The sequence below is a fragment of the Rhea americana genome, unplaced genomic scaffold (genome assembly GCF_003343005.1).
Source record: "Rhea americana isolate MKP2758 unplaced genomic scaffold, rheAme1 scaffold_10, whole genome shotgun sequence".
In the NCBI taxonomy this organism is placed as follows: Eukaryota; Metazoa; Chordata; class Aves; order Rheiformes; family Rheidae; genus Rhea; species Rhea americana.
In genome coordinates, this window is record NW_028185039.1 from 6,780,320 (window position 1) to 6,796,572 (window position 16,253).

At 36.6% G+C, this 16,253-nt stretch overlaps 1 protein-coding gene across 1 annotated transcript in view; it reads left to right on the top strand.

Annotated features, from left to right (window-relative positions):
• Positions 1–8: 8 nt before the first annotated feature.
• SHISA9 (shisa family member 9) overlaps positions 9–16,253 on the top strand; it is a 188,676-nt gene continuing 172,431 nt past the window's right edge. Inside the window, exons 1-2 of the mRNA XM_085300338.1 lie at positions 9–619; positions 7,846–7,973. Coding sequence (XP_085156464.1) covers positions 9–619; positions 7,846–7,973 — 739 coding nt within the window. The remainder of the gene's footprint in view (positions 620–7,845; positions 7,974–16,253) is intronic.

Consider the following 16,253-nt stretch of genomic DNA (forward strand, 5'->3'; position numbering starts at 1 on the left):
GCCCCTTTATGTTCAGCTCCTGGCGCAGCGCAGCATCCAGCGGCTCGAGCGGCGGCGGCGGCGGCGGCGGCGCTGAGCCGGGGCCGGGCGGCAGGATGGGCGGCTTCATCCGGCTGCTCTTCGGCTACTTGGCGGCGGACCTCCTCACGCTGGTGTGCCGGGCTCAGGAGAAAGCCGGCCAGCAGCTGGGGAGCTTCGTGGTGCTCTCGGCGGGGAACCACTCCAGCCTCGCGGAGCAGCTGGACCCCTCCGAGCCACCTCCCACCCCGGACTTCTGCAGGGGCTACTTCGACGTGATGGGGCAGTGGGACCCCCCCTTCAACTGCAGCTCGGGGGAGTTCATCTTCTGCTGCGGCACTTGTGGCTTCAGGTTTTGCTGCAAGTTCAAGAAGACGAGGCTGGATCAAAGCACCTGCACAAACTAYGAGACGCCGCTGTGGATGAACACTGGGAAGCCTCCTTCCCGCATCGACGACCCTCTGCACGACCCCACCAGGGATAAGACCAACCTCATTGTCTACATTATCTGTGGGGTTGTGGCAGTCATGGTGCTGGTGGGCATCTTCACCAAACTAGGGCTGGAGAAGGCGCACAGACCCCAGCGGGAGCACATGTCCAGGTAAGGCTGGGTGCCAGCAGCAGGGTCCCCTCCCCTCCCTCCCCCCAGCCTAAGAGGAGCGAGGAGCCCATGTGTCCCCGCTAAACCACTCCAGCCAGGCAGGCTGCATTCCCCTGCAAGGCAACAGAGGAAGACCAACTTTGGAGAGCAGGGTTCCCGTGCTTCCTCTAGCCCAGGTTATCAAACTCCATGTGTGCTGAGGAAAACTGGAAGTAATTGCGAAGCCTGCACAGAGTAGCTCACTTTTATCTGCAGTGTCTGACCCTCTCCCCAGCAAGATCCAGCAAGTGTTCCCRGATATAATGTGCACGAATAGCGTGTGGGGGGAAACCCTGAAACCAGCCACACTGAATTATAGAAAGGCTGATGGTGATGGGTTCCCTCTTCTAACAGTTTCAAGGCTCAGAAAATGTTTTTACTTCTCAGCTGAAGGATGTAAACAAATGTCATCTCACCCTCCCTCTCCAGCTGCAAAATGGTTTTGGCAGGACCTTCCCTACTCCCTCAGCCCTTGGAAGTGTGTGAGCTATTTGTAAAATATCTGAGCTGTGAAAATGAGCCAGGGTGGAAGGAGGAGAGGGAGACTCAAAAAACAAAAGCTATTACAGAATTTCTTGACATTTTTCAGTTACTATTGAGAGGAAAAATATGGAATATGAAAGTCTTTGTCATCTATATGTCTGTGTTTCACTCTGTATCCACAGTGTAATGGCTGAGTTATATCAAAAAGAACCTCTCCCCCCGCTAGAGTTAGGCATTGTGTGTGCCATCTACTCCAGATCCTGGCTGCCTAGTGGTGGATAGGAAGGTGGGCAGCTCAGGACAGAGCCCAGTAGCTCTAACAACATATTTCAAACCCAGTTTGTCAGAGCAGTTCAAAATCAAGGCATAATATATCTGTCAAGTTTGCAATCTGTCTGATTTGTTATGCTAATCCCAGGCACATGAAAGTAAAGCAGATGGGGGGGGGATAAAAAGCCTTTAAAAAGGCAAATAGCTCCATTAAAGTCTCTAAATCAGTTCCAGCATCTTGGGCAACTTCATTGGTGAAATGCAATTACAAGAATGCCTTCCATTGGACATGCAGTGTGGCAGAAAGCTTCCTGTTATCCTAACTGGTAATGGTGTAATTCATGATCTTTAAAGCTTAGATGAAGAATCAACCTTGGAAAGATAGCCAGGAGCTCAACCCAACACTACGAGCCTTTCTTTCTTATTGAAGTTCCTGTATGGCTTTTTGATTAACAGCTTATTCTGAAATAAACAGAGAAATCCACCAAAAAATAATCCTGCAGATGCATCACCGGTTCACTAGCAATTATTTGCTATTTATAAACTGGCTGATATGGATACGCGTTTACTACTGAGAAACAAAGCACACCACAGAAATTTTAGTTACCATTGTGTGCCAGTGGTAATTCTGCAAAGAGTCTTTGAGCAAGGTATAATAATCCTTTAGTTATTTTGAAYGTCTTGAACTACTAAATTGAGAAAAAGAATACAGGGGTCCTTTTTTTTTTTAAAAAAAAATATATATACTCTTTAAACTTTGGAGTTCAAGGTCCTTTATGAAATAGCTCACCTTTGCTACAGTCTATTTTTGTAGTGCCTTCATGTGGGCAAAAAAGCAAGGCTCATAACAGTTACAGAAAACAGGACAAAGTGAAGGTGTTGCCATCCCTGCTTATATTTGGCTTGTATTGGTCCTATTTCTACTAGTAAAGTACTTGTTAAAGAATCTCCGTGTATTTGCTATCTAAAGTACAAGTGTGAAGGATTCTGAAAGGATATTCTGTCTTCATTTATGGAAGGAGCATTACAGGGGATTGGAATATCATTCTGAAATCCTTCAGTCATGTGTGCATAAAGATTAGGTTTCTGAAGTGGTTCTTAGAAAGGTCATCTGTTACCCTGATTACTTAACATTGTCTGAAATCTTGTACTTTCCTCTCCATGAAAATGTTCAAGTCAGGATTAGAGAAACTTGGAAAGTCATGATCACATGGAAAAACAGTCACCCACTCAGTACACATAATAGCTAGTCATGTTCTGAAGAGGCAGTGCGATAGCTCCTTTTTAAAAAGTTCTCACATTCYGATTACAGCTACATAGGGTGGTTTTACCATTAATTGTAAAAGAAATTAGATTTTTAAATCCCTTAGTCAATCTAAAAATCTACTCATTGAGTGAAGAATTGAAGTAATCTCTCTTGTCCTTGCATGTGTGTTTAACTAAAATATTCTATCCTAGCTCATTTTACACTGCTAATGTTTTGGGGGAAAAAAAGCTGCAGTGTTTAATAAATAAATAATTTATCGGCTTAAACAGTTAATAGTACCAGTAATTAAAATACTATCTACTCGCAATTAAAATATTATCTCCTTATATTCATATTCACCTTCTTTTATAATATCTATCACTACACTGTCGGGGAAATAATGTTTTTCCTATACTGAACCCTATTAAAAAGCAAAAGCATGATGTGCTGAGAGAGCTAGGTAGGCCAAACCAAAAGTACTAGGTGCTACTCCATTTTGGCTGGCAGCAAGAAGCACACAGAGGCTGATTTTTCTTTTATTCCTTTAGCTAGGATTGTCTGCTTTCCATTACCTTGCCATGGATGCATGAAACACGTGAATCATCATCATTCCTGTGAACAAATTCACCAGAGGAAGGATGGTATAGCTTATCAAAAAAAAATGTAGTGCATGATGTATACTACTTTTTTAATAAAAGATTTTTTTTAAGTCAACAGAATACAACTGGTGTAGATTATGTAATTTCATTTTTGATTTACTAAAAATATTTTAATATATGAACAGAGACATTCCCTGACACATGGAAATAAGAACACTGACTTATAAGTGTGCTACAGTCTTGCTTCCCATTATTAATTCCTTATATTATTTCTTCTTGCCATTAGTGGATCTGCTGTTGAAGCAAGACATTTGTGTGTGTGTGTGCATGTGTGTACGTGTGTGCTGTGTGCACGCATGCGTGTGCGTAAGAGTGGCACAATACGTTAATAAAGGAAACTTCACAGACTCGTCAAGTGTAATTTTTATAGCCATTCATTGCATCTTGTTTAGTGCTCTATCAAAACAAACCAAGAACATTCCATTTGTTTCACTGAATTTTCCTAAATGTTTGACAATCAGAAAAGCATTGGGGAAATGTATTTAGTTAGTGACAGCAATCCACAGGGGAAAACTGTGTTGCACAAGTCTATTTATATGGGGGAGGGAGTTTTTAAGGAAAGCTTGTTACTTCCTGTTGTTTTGAGGAAAAAGGCCATGTGTGGCACTGTTGACATTTCCTTGACATTTTCTTTTTTGTTCTTCTGATCAGTGCTTTTCAGTAAAACACTATTACTGTTGGTATGGGGCTGTAAATACAGAAGAGGAAAATGGACGGGAAGTACAGTATGAAATCTGCACAGCATATTTCCCTCTGGACATCACATGTTAATGTTCATATCACTCTCCTTCTTTATAACTTTGTTCCTTGACATTAAAAGGAGTTAGATGTTTCCTTCAGCTACTGAGTGTGCAAGGACTAAGCAGTAATAATAGTATCCAAACAGTCTTTCTCTGCTCTTCTGCCTTCCAAGAGAGGGAATAAGATGGTATATGTTATCATATATTGCAAGAGGAATGAGTATCTGTGGCAGTATTATGCCTTAAAGGAAATAGAGGAGTGATCTGCCTCCTGAAGTGTATTTACAGGCTCTGTTGGGCACTTAAGTGCAGCAAATGCTTGCTGCTTAAGATGACATCAATAGGACTTCCAGGCTCCACTATTTAAAGTAGAGAATCCTCTCTCTTGAAAATGAGTAGGAAAGAAACTCCACAGTTTTCTTGCTATAGAAAAAGCTTTACTTTTCTTCCATGGGTGAGATTTTCCATAAATAAAACTGTAGCTTTGTCTTCTTCCCTAATCCTTGTGGGGAATGTGTAAACACATCAAGAATATTTATGCCCTATAGCTCCTGTTTTCTTGAAGCAGAGCTTCTGACAGTATGTTAGCAGCCTTCTGAATATCACAAACCCTCTGAGCTCTTCTTTCTTCCTTCACAATGTGCTGAGCTCACAAGATCTTTTGTTGATCATTCAAAAGGCATGTACCTGGGACCAAAAATAGTCTGACTTGCCAAAATGCTGAATCCTATGTGTGAAATTATTTGCCTTATAGTTTTTGACTCAGATTTGGAGGCAAAGTATGACAACTGACCTTTCATGAAATATCCTGTGTTTGAGCTTCTTCAAGCTCGTAACCATAAATGAAATGCCTGGCTACACATGCTTTGTAACATCTGAAAATAGTATTACATATCCAAAGAGAAAAATAAGAGAAATCCTGAAGATTAATGATATTTCCTAGATAGCTCTGGGCTGTGATCTCATATATAGCTAACAGTTCTGCACTTTTTTAATATTGCAATCAATACCAATATCAAGACTGATTGGTAATCACGTAATCTACATGATTAGAAGATAATCTTGTACTTTGCATTTTTAGGAACAATCATTAAATATGGCACAGGTATGGACAGAGGCCTCTTACATATATCATTTTCCAGTTGGACCCACCTAATCATTTTTTCAGATAATGAACAAAATCTGTATGATGATATTCAAGTGAGACAAATACATGAAGTTTGTTGGCCTACATGGAATTTTTCAAAGCAACCATCTATTTAAGGGCTTTGTCATGTGCATGTCAGGGACACAAAAGTCTTATCAATTTAATTACCTGGACAAACCCCTAAAAGAACAAAATGCAGGTACAACATTTTCTCTGTGCTTTGATATGAACTGCTACATATTCTTAACTCTTTCTGACATCAGTGGAAGATAAGGACAAGCTTTTTTATATGAAATATTCTGCCCCGAACAGATTGTACAACTCCTGCTAACACAGGATAAACATAGGTGCAGTGTCATTAAAAATAGAACTTCATGGTGAGAAGTTCCTTTTTCCTTTATATAATGGGAGTTGGACAGCTAATACCTTAAAATCCTTTTGAAAAATCCATTTTAAAATGGTAGAGCACTTAGCTGGCATTTTCAGAGACAGGCAATAGTTAATCTGGCATCATATGGGGTGTTATGTAAAAGTCTACAGTGAACAATATTTACCATCAGATTAAGGACAGTGAAGAAAGTATCTCTAAAAACCTGCTCTCACAAAGTTGAAAAATACTAATTTGTGTATTATGAGATCATTCAGGTTTAACTCCCAGACTGAAGTTAGAAACTTCTATCTGCATTTCTTCCCTTTGCAGAAATGTGCTTAGTTGCCTCCGGAATTAATACTGGTATCAGGGATTTCTTTTGTATAAAACTTGTTTTAAACTATGTTTTTAAATATAATCCTTTCCTTTTGCAGCATTTTCTATACACTTTTGTGAATCTCTTCTATTGAATTTTTATTTTTCTGCTATGTAGGCCAGCTCTGCTATTTCTGCTGTATAAGCATTGCTTCAAATGGGAACACTGCTCTGATACCATTAATCATTTGGTTGCTATCTCTTGACCTTTTACAGTATCAACAGAGTATTTCTGTAACATGTTGATCACAACTGTAACTAATATTTTAATATCATAATGCTAGCAGTAAACACAGGGAAACATATCCAAAGCAATTTTCCTGCTTTTTGAGAGCAAAATCCAGCTCAGAATTCCTGTATATCCTGTCCATCTACATGTAACTTAAACGAAACTACTACGTAACTCTTCAAAGTATGTTGCTTCTTGATTAAGAAATCATCATGTCACAGAAATACAGTGGAGGAGCTAGACRGCATTTGCCTCGGCTTTCGCTAGTTAATGTGTTTATTTTTATTTATTTATTAATTTATAAGCCAGTCTTCCCTGATGCCGTATCTGGGACACTGTATATAATTTTGCAGAAAATTAAACCAACTGGGCATAGTGCCCAGAAAATTCATCCATTCCCTTAAAAAATAGCTCAAGTGGTCTAAAAATTAAAACCAGTAGAAAAAAAGAGGCAAATAATGGTCAGTGGTGCATTGACCTGAATAGAAAAGACTTGCACTGAACTCTGAAGATGTTAATAACAGATGCCTTATCTTTCCTTTGCTTAAGGCCGCCTTCTCCAGATGGGCCAATTATTTTGTATGGCACAGTAGTTCAGCAGCTGGTTATATCGCATACACCTAGGGGTTAATSTGGCCCCTGCTGAAGTCAAAGGTAAATGCCCATGGCCCTACGTCATGGGGAGACATAGATGTTGCCATGTTGAGTTTCAGAGCTTAAAACCTAGTCACTAGCTCTGGATTCAGAAGGTTGATAGAGATGCATATACTTACCTATGTGCCTGAGAATGGGAATTAAAATAGGCAGGACACTGAGTAGTAAACCAGTCCATAGAACATATCCAAGAGTGGGATGAACCTCTCTCTCTGCAGGAAGAAGCCATGACCAGCGTCAGGTTGGCCTGCCCTACTGTTAGGATTCCTTTTGCTTTCTCCCTCCCTGCTACCATAAAACTTTCATCCTGTTTCTGAACTGACTTCAAAGAGATAAAGAATATTCCCATCCAAGCTTTGCTCCAGCTTTGCTCCATCTTAAGAACTAGGACACTTTTACATACGTTAGAAGAAACATTTTTGAACTGCTCCTTTAGATGGGAAAAGCTTAAATCCCTGATTGTGACGAGTGCTTTGTTGACTAGACTACTACGTGAAAAGCAGCTGACCGTCCATCTTTGGTGACTTTTCTGAATGAAAATGACCATGACCACTGTGTGGTGTTCTGTGCAATTGCACGTGTGAGAGTCTACTTTGGCCTGCTGGTAATTGAGGTGAGAGGATAGATAGTTTGTGAAGGTTGTAGAGAGGGGTTAGGTGCTGAGGTGCTTGGCTTAATAAGACAACCACGTCATTGAGCATATGCAATGGCAGAACTCCACAAGTCTGAGCAAGCTTAGATAAAGCTCCCATAGAGCTAAGACCTCTAAAGAAATTCATGCATTTCTGTATATTATTGCTAGCATTCTGTCTGCTTAAAATGAACCTTAAGTGCAAAGTCTCACTATGGATCTGAGTCCCTGACTTCACTGTGAATAGAACTCGCTTCTGCAGTGCTTATTACAATGGCCCATGTCTCAAAGTAAAAACAAAACAAAACAAAAAACCCTAGAATATATAGCAAATGCCTTACAGATTTTGCAACAGATTTATTCTGATTTTGTTTATTCCTCAGAGCTCTTGCTGATGTTATGCGACCTCAAGGTCCTTGTACAACAGATCATATGGAAAGAGATCTAAACATTGTAGTACATGTGCAACATTATGAAAACATGGAGACAAGACCGCCTCCAAATAATTTACGTAAGTTGCATTATAACTATGTCAATATTTTGTAATGCTGGGACTCCAATGAGTATTACGAAACAAATATTGCTGAACATCAAATAAGTTTAGGCAGTACATGAGTTCTTGTAAATTAGAAATATTCTTTATCTAAGAATGAGAAATAGCTAGGATTTCCTAGTGCAAACAGTGCAACGCTAATAAAAAGCCATTTTGAATAGATATTAATCAGTTATTGAACTTATTTCTAATTCATTGTTATGGATGACAAATACATGTTTTATATCWTTGTTTCTTTCTAAATGGTGTTTTCATTCAACTCATCAAGCTATTACTTATTCTGTGTTTTGTTGTACCAAAATACAAATAGCTAAGCTTACAGTACGACAAGATGCTTCATAAGGCCATAAAGTCTCATAAGAAAGAGGTCTAATGAGGCTGTTTTATCATCTTCACTTGTATAATAGCTAAATACTTTTCTGGAGAGCATAAAGTGGTATGTGGTTTTCATGTTCTCTTTTTTTTYCCTAGAGGAAGATGATTATATGCATTTTTAAATAGTATTTTTATTCTGTATCTGCTCTGTTATATGTTAAGTTATTGAAGGCAAGGAAAAAGTGCGTCTTGAACTTTCAAAGGAAATATGATGACATCTGCAGTGGTTCTGAAATACTAGAGAGCTTAGTTCTCAGTCTTGAATTAGACCCCAGTATAGATCTTTCTTATATACAGATACATTTTCTTCTTACGATGAACAGTTTCATTGTAATTTTAATTTGCATATATATTTTACATATTTTATATTYATCTATAAATATTTTATATATGCATACCTACACACATTATATCTATAATGGTATGTCTACAAATTCAAGTTCAATATATTTATGAAAGAACAGGCATCATTCAGAAAGGTGTGGATTATTTCTTAGGCAATGGATGGATTTATTCTGTGCTGATGATCTTCAGTGAACATTCTACTGCAAATATATTTTTACTGCAGTGGCATTTGGATTTTGAAACATTTTAAGTATACTCACTGGTCTTTATCTTTCTGTAAGTATAAAAGGCAGAAAATTTGTTTATATTTGGACAAAGAATTAATTTGCACGGCACTATGCAGTTATTGTGAAATTATACTGCTCCCTTTTTTCGGGAGAACAGCATAAAAGCAGTGAGAGAAAGAAGATTTTTATGCTGTATGTGCTTTTGATGTTTGTTTCGTGGTAGAGGCTGAGCATGATTTCTTATGCTTGTGGTTACAAAGTAACGGGAGAGAATAAAAGCTGTGCCCTCTAATACAGATACCACATATAGTGGTGTGACATCTAATCTGTCTGCATTGCTCTCCAGCAAAGTACTTCCACCTGGGCCTGTGCAGTTCTTCCACACTGCAGAGAGGGAAGTACATAGTTTTACTGCAGCATTACATCTGTAACAGCACAAAAGCACACCACTTCTTGAGGGAAACTTACGGTCTTCTCCCAATGAAAGGTGGTCTAGCCTCCTGAAGTCATGATCTTCTAAAGATTAAAGGGAGGATGGGGATAGGTAATGCATCTCCATGTTTGCTTTGTGCATTAGCTCTTTGCTGATTGCTCTCCTCTGATCTTCCTGTGACCATGCTTTCAAAAAGGAGATACCAAATGGTAAAGAAGTTAGGGTACAATCTGTAGCATCTTCTGTATTTTAAACATAATCAGAATCCTAGGTAATGAAAAGATCCAGAAAATAAACAGATTCTTACTGCATTGATAGTAGTTTGATATTTTTATAATTGTCACACTGAGATATTTAAATTAAAATACTTCATGTACTATAATAAAAGGCACACCACAGCAGGTCTTTAAACTCATTGAGTTCTTGGATTTGAATTCAGATTTAAGCCTGATTCTGTACCATTGCATATGTATGCAACTCACTGGAGCTGCACAGTTTCAGAATCAAGAAAGAAAGATATGGATAATAGTACCATAGGATGTTGACTTACAGATGGCCCCAAGTATCTGTACCACCTCTGTGTCTCAAGAGCTGGCCCTCTGGCACAGACAGAAGAATTATATGTGAATTATCTCTTGCACCACTGCAATTTACAATATACAAGCGCTAGTGCTACTTTAGAGTTATCTTAATATTTTGGGCAATAAAAAGGGGCAGTCCAAAGACTCCTTCACATGTGGTTCAAGCATTCCTGCTACAGGTCGAAACCTCAGAAGTAAGCAGCAAGGATGGTAACAGTTTCAGTCTTTAATCAGCTTTTTGGATTAAGTCATTTTAGGTTGTTTGATGCAGACCTTCAAGTGGTGAAATTACCCAAGGCGTTCCATAGCTGATGCTACATATATTTATTTCATAACAAATAGATCATTATTTTTGTATTTCTTGCCATTAGAGTCTCTCATAAAATCATATAAAACATGACTAAATGACTTTATAAAGTTAACCAGTACAGCACAAATGATTAGTCTGCTGAATGCATGTGCATTTATAGTGCAGAAAAAAATCTTTATAAATAAAAAATACATTAGGAAAAGTTTTTCAAGTCCAATATCTAGCAATTTGAAACTTTATGGCAGAGTTCTGAAACACTGCAGCATTACCTACTGCTRATGTTGGAAAAATGATAGGCTTTTTTGATATTTTTTAAAACGCAAATAAACCAGACTCTGAATTATAGCTTTCATAGAAAATCTATTCCAAATCTTTACTTATATAGAGAAAATGAAAAGTGCAAAATTGTATCATCAGACACTTTGATATATATTTTTTAAGTTCTCTTTTCTAAGTTGTTACTTTCTATCTACTAGCTTTCTCAAACTGAGACTAAAAAACTTTAGACTGACATTGTACTTTTCACATCAGTCTGTGGATGTGATGAGGCAGGAGTAATTTCTTAGGCTTTCTGTATCTTTTTGTATTGTGTCTTTCAAAATACAGAAGACAAACTATTAAAGGCCAGATGTTATTAAAAATGTTCTAATTTGAATGTTCATTTGGTCCTTCTGCCCTCATGAAGTGTCAYTTTGCTGCTGCTGCCAACTGATAGTGGAAGTGTTTTATAAATGGAAGCTCTGTCAAAGTGGAATACTCTGACACTGAAAATGACTGCATTTTGTGTCAGGACTGTTTGTTACCAAAGAACAAAGACTTCTAAGTAGCCTGCAGTTAGCACAGTTACTTGCCAAAAGTAGCAGTCCAAAAGGAGGCCAAAAGTGGAGATTTCTTTTCAGCGTCTTGCAGTCAACGGAAGTGTAGTTTACTCAGTTTCTCATCCCTTCTTTTCTAATATTCAGGAAAGAATGTCCATTTTGGTGGATCAGGAAGAAGGCAGACTTTCTTCTGTGCCCATGTGAATCCTGACAGCCTAGATGCTTATTAGTAAAGCTAATTTGTGGTTGTTACTTGCCATAATTTTCTTCCAGTAATATGCTTCTCTTAGGAATACTTTACAAAAAAAATTTTCCATTTTTTTTTCATTCATACACATGGTAAACAAGCAGCTATCTACCAATAATCATGGTGTTCAAGTTTCATAACAAAGAATGTTAGATAAAATAAAATAAAAGCCCAGGAATTTAGAAGCTATATGAAAAACATGACACCAAAAGCAAACCTTCCTGCAAAACTTAGGTTTTGTTTTGTTCATTTCTATTTAACTTTCATGAATCTTAAGAAAGCAGCAGCAGCATTCAACATTCAAGTGGTGTTTTTTTTTTTTTTTTTTTTTTTTTTTTTTTTTTTTTTTTTTTTTTTTTTTTTTTTTTTGCTACTTGTTTTGTTACAAGTCAGAAATTTATTTCATTTGTCAGGATTATAGCATTGCTGCCATGTGAGTTAGGAGATTTTTTAGTTACATCCTCATTTCTGGAACGTGATTACTACTGTTATTTCTAATAATCTGTGATAGCACAGTGAAACAAATAATTAATGTTAGCACTAACCACTGCCACTTCTATTAATGATCATTAAAAGCTCAGTTAGTTACTGTCTCCTTAGTAATAACTGGCCTTGCATTCGTATTTAAAGTATTTATGGCTAGCTACAGACTCCCAAGATAAAGGTGACTTTAAAGGGAAGCAAATTGTATATTACAAAGATTTTAAAAGGAAAAATATTGGCTTTTAAGTTAGACATGTATGTATATATGTACTAGTTCTTTCTTTTTAATTTAATGTACAAAAGAGAAGGGAATTGCAAACACATCAGTGCAGGACTCCTTCTGTTGCACTATAACAAATTGTCAGTTTTAATCCTAGCCAATCGTTTGTAGCACCTGTGATTAAAATGATTTTTTTCTGTTCTTAAAAGTGTGCAAGGGAATAATATGATTGTTTCTGTATTTGATTGTCAGTTGTCCTGGATACTTCCCGGCTACAACTGCTCTGAAAATAAAGCTAAGACATTTCTGTAAATGGTGCCTTATGATAAGTTAACTTTGATTASTTCTGTGTTGAGAAAAGAAGCATTTAAATAGCAGGGTACTTTGGGGAGTTTTTGCACATTAGAATACACATTCTGTGCTGTGTATTCCTGCTCTTTTCCCCATTGCTGTAAATAAGAGCTTAACTTCTGTTTTCCAGTGAGAGAAACTGTCACTAGTCTGACATTGTGAAAATACAGTTAGAATTTGCAAGAATTTTTTGCAGTCTCTTTTATCCCTAGTGAATATGCTTTTTGTCATTGTTGTTGAATATACTGCTCTTTGCCAAACTAATTATTTTTGTATTTAACATACATAAAAGTGTTTATATCAGATGATTCATTGTATCTCATTGCCTAAGCATAATTCTTACTGTTACTCTTTGGAAACAAACACACAGGTTTCATTAAGAAGCTTAATTTAAGAGAGGAGTATTTCTCTTTGAAATGCAAGGCTCTTAAAGTGTATAAAACCTGTAACCAATTTATTCACATAATTTATTACTAACTTATTACTATTATATTTACATAATAATGATTAGCCAATTAATTGCATAATAATGAAGATGTAGGCATAGAGAATGTGCAGATATTACTGTAATATTATACTTTCACTGATCTAGACAATATTGTTCATCAGAAAAGAGGACAGGAAGTCCAAAGAACTGAGCATTGTATGCGTGGCTTCATTAGTATCCAGCCTGCTTGATTACAGTAGAATGTTTTTTGGGGCCTGGCTATGTGCAGAGGTCTAGCCCAGAGGAACTGGACCGTATCCTCTATAAACTTTAACTGGCTGCTCAGCTTCTTTTCTTAGAGGTAAGTACAGTCAGAGAAGCTGACCTTTATAGACAAGGCTCCAGCCACGTTTGATGTGTGAAAGGATGGAGAACACTAATAAGTTTTCAGCCAAGAAAAAGAAAGTTTTAACACAGTGACAGAAAGAGAAGAGAAGTATGCTGATGGAGWGCTTTGAGACAGCAAAGAATGACAGAGAATAAAATGGCTAGCTTAACTGGAGGATGTACTTCTCTCACAAGAAACTGCAGTGCTGTGACAGAGAAGGGACTGTGGTCAGTAAGTAGTGGAAATTTGTTTTCATTTAAAGCTTTAGTTTTCACTGACAATATGCAAACCTCATTTTATTGGTGTCTCTATGATCTATCCAGGAAGAAGCTTAACACCATTCCAAAAATTTGGATACTTTAGGTAATTCCTGAGGTAAAAGCTAGTAGTGTTAAATTAACAGGGAGAGAGGTGCTTATTATATTTTGATTGTAATGTACCGTAAAGAGGACAAAATCAATTTTTAAATTATACACTTTACTAAACTAATCATCCAAGAAAAAGCCTACATCACTATCATCATCTTTCTTGTCAAAAGAAATACCGTATTTTTAGTGTAATTTCTGATTGAAGTTAAAAGCTGCAAGCTGCATTGTCAAAACTATTTTGAGACCACTTCCTAAACCACTGTAAATTAATTTATAGATACTGACTTCAACTTAAATTATATCATTGAGTAAAACTTCAAAGCACTAGCAAATTGGTGATGGCTTTTTTGTTAATATAATTACAACTATAGCAATGAATACTAGAGCTCCAAACTTTCCACGCTGGAAACAAAATTTTGTATATAAACTTACAGTCTGAAGATCCATTTCACTTGCAACTCAGTCAGTCACTGTAAGACAACGATGTTTAATTAGTTCTGAATGTGCGTTTAGCCTCACAATCATTAATAGAAAATGTTACTAATTTACATTCAGATTTTAATTCAGATACATGATGCTGATTTATGAGAAGATGTTATGAACCTTTTTGAAAAATCAATGAGTATTTTCAAGGAAGTTAATTACAACCTGAGAATGACAGCTTCTGATTTTATTTAGGAAAGATAAAATAGTGAAAAAAATGAAATATTTTGTTAAGCTTTGATTGTAGCACATTTCATTAATTCAGTTCAAAAAAGCATCATATATATTGGATGAATTTGAAAATGTTAATATTTAATATACACAATAGCTTTTCATTAACAACTTCAACAATCTCACCTACTGTAATATGTCAGAACTCCAGCAAATCTCTTAGCATCTGATTAATCCCACGCCTTTAGAATCATCCTGTTGATTTAACCTGGCAAATGAAAAAATAAGCTAAGACAAACAGCGAAGTCAAAAATTTTGTATGAAGCAGGGCTGTGGAATTGCATCCTGAGTCTGTAATCAAATAAGGCTGTGAACTTAAAGTTGTTCCTGTGTTTAGTGGATCTTTATTCTGAACCACAATGGGTAGGTCTTCAGGAATTCTTCTCTGTATAACCATTTCCATTAGGATTTAGCTTTTTGCTCTATCTTGCTTCATTTATCATGCAATAAGAATGTTTATATTAGATTATTATTTGGCATCCTGTCATTTACTTCTACTCAGCTTTTAATTCAGATAAATCTGACATATTAATAACAATAATCAGCAATGTAAATTGTATTTGAGAAAAATAAAGTTAATCACTAAAATCATCCTTTAGGGGCAATAATTAACATTATGTTAATAAAACTTATTTAGAATATGTTTTTACACTTACAATATCTTTTTACCCTTTATAACGCAGTTTAAAAGGATGAATGACTACTTAACGAAACAAGTTGTCATAAGTGATGAGAGTATTGCAGTAACAGAATATGATATAGGAAGCTTTGAGTCACAAACAGCAAACTTGTAAAGGACGTCATAAAGGGTGAGACTCATTTTGCTGTCATTGGGGTGCAGATTATAGTGCTTTGAAATGTTGCTCAATAAGACAGGGATGTACTTAGTATCTACAAAATGTTCTGTATTTCATTGTAGTTTGACTTTGGAAAATAGTTATCCGTTTCCTTTGTTATTCCACTTCTACTTTCATACTATTAGCCTAATTATTTAATATGGGTTTAGTCCTGCAGCTGTTTCTTACCAAGTATTGGATGTGTCCCATCATCAGATAGTAACCCGAAAACAAAGGCAATGTTTAAAAGAAGCCTCCTCTACTGTTTTGGCACTTTACAGTGTAAGCTTTACTTTTAAAATTTTCTTAATGAGGCACTATTCCCATTACATACTACCACTATTTAATACCAAATGTTGTATTCTGTGGTTGTTTGGGTACATTGATTAATAGTATTCTTAATGTTGAATATTTTCCAGTGCAAAATATTTCCACTATTTACCACAGCTGTCAGGAAGATCCATCATCAATGCCTCATGGCTATTGTGATCTTTCATGCCTTTGGGATACTTGACATCAGAAATTGACTTCACAAATGTATAGAAAACAATACAACAAAGCAATAGGAACCATATCTGGAAAAAAATCAATCTTTTCTACACCTGTATTCTGCCAGATTTGGGCTCCTTACAATGAAAAGGTTGAGACACCATTTTTTTAATTGTGGCATGAGTAACCTCCTTGAAAGGCAAACAGAAAGTACCTTTTGCTTTCACTGTTGGTTTGCCAACAGCATCACATAGACAAACTGCACTTGCCTCTTCCATGCCAAAATACTATCATTTTAACTGTTGACTTACAGCTTAATCATCTTTCTATATCCATTAACTCCCACCTTCATATTTTGTCTCAAAAATCACAGATTTATAACAAATGATAAAAACATAAATTCATTAATACATCAGTTTCTGTCTGTGCAAGAAACCTATGCAGGCTATATAAGCCCAAGCATAAACTTTGGCAAATCAGTTTATCCACAGCTAAATCTACATATTTTTGATCAATCTGTTTGTGTGAAACTTTTACACTATTTAAACTATTTTAAGATTTATAATACTGTCATCAGAAATTTAACATTCCATAAAATTACTTCCCTCTTCATTTTGCAATCCAGT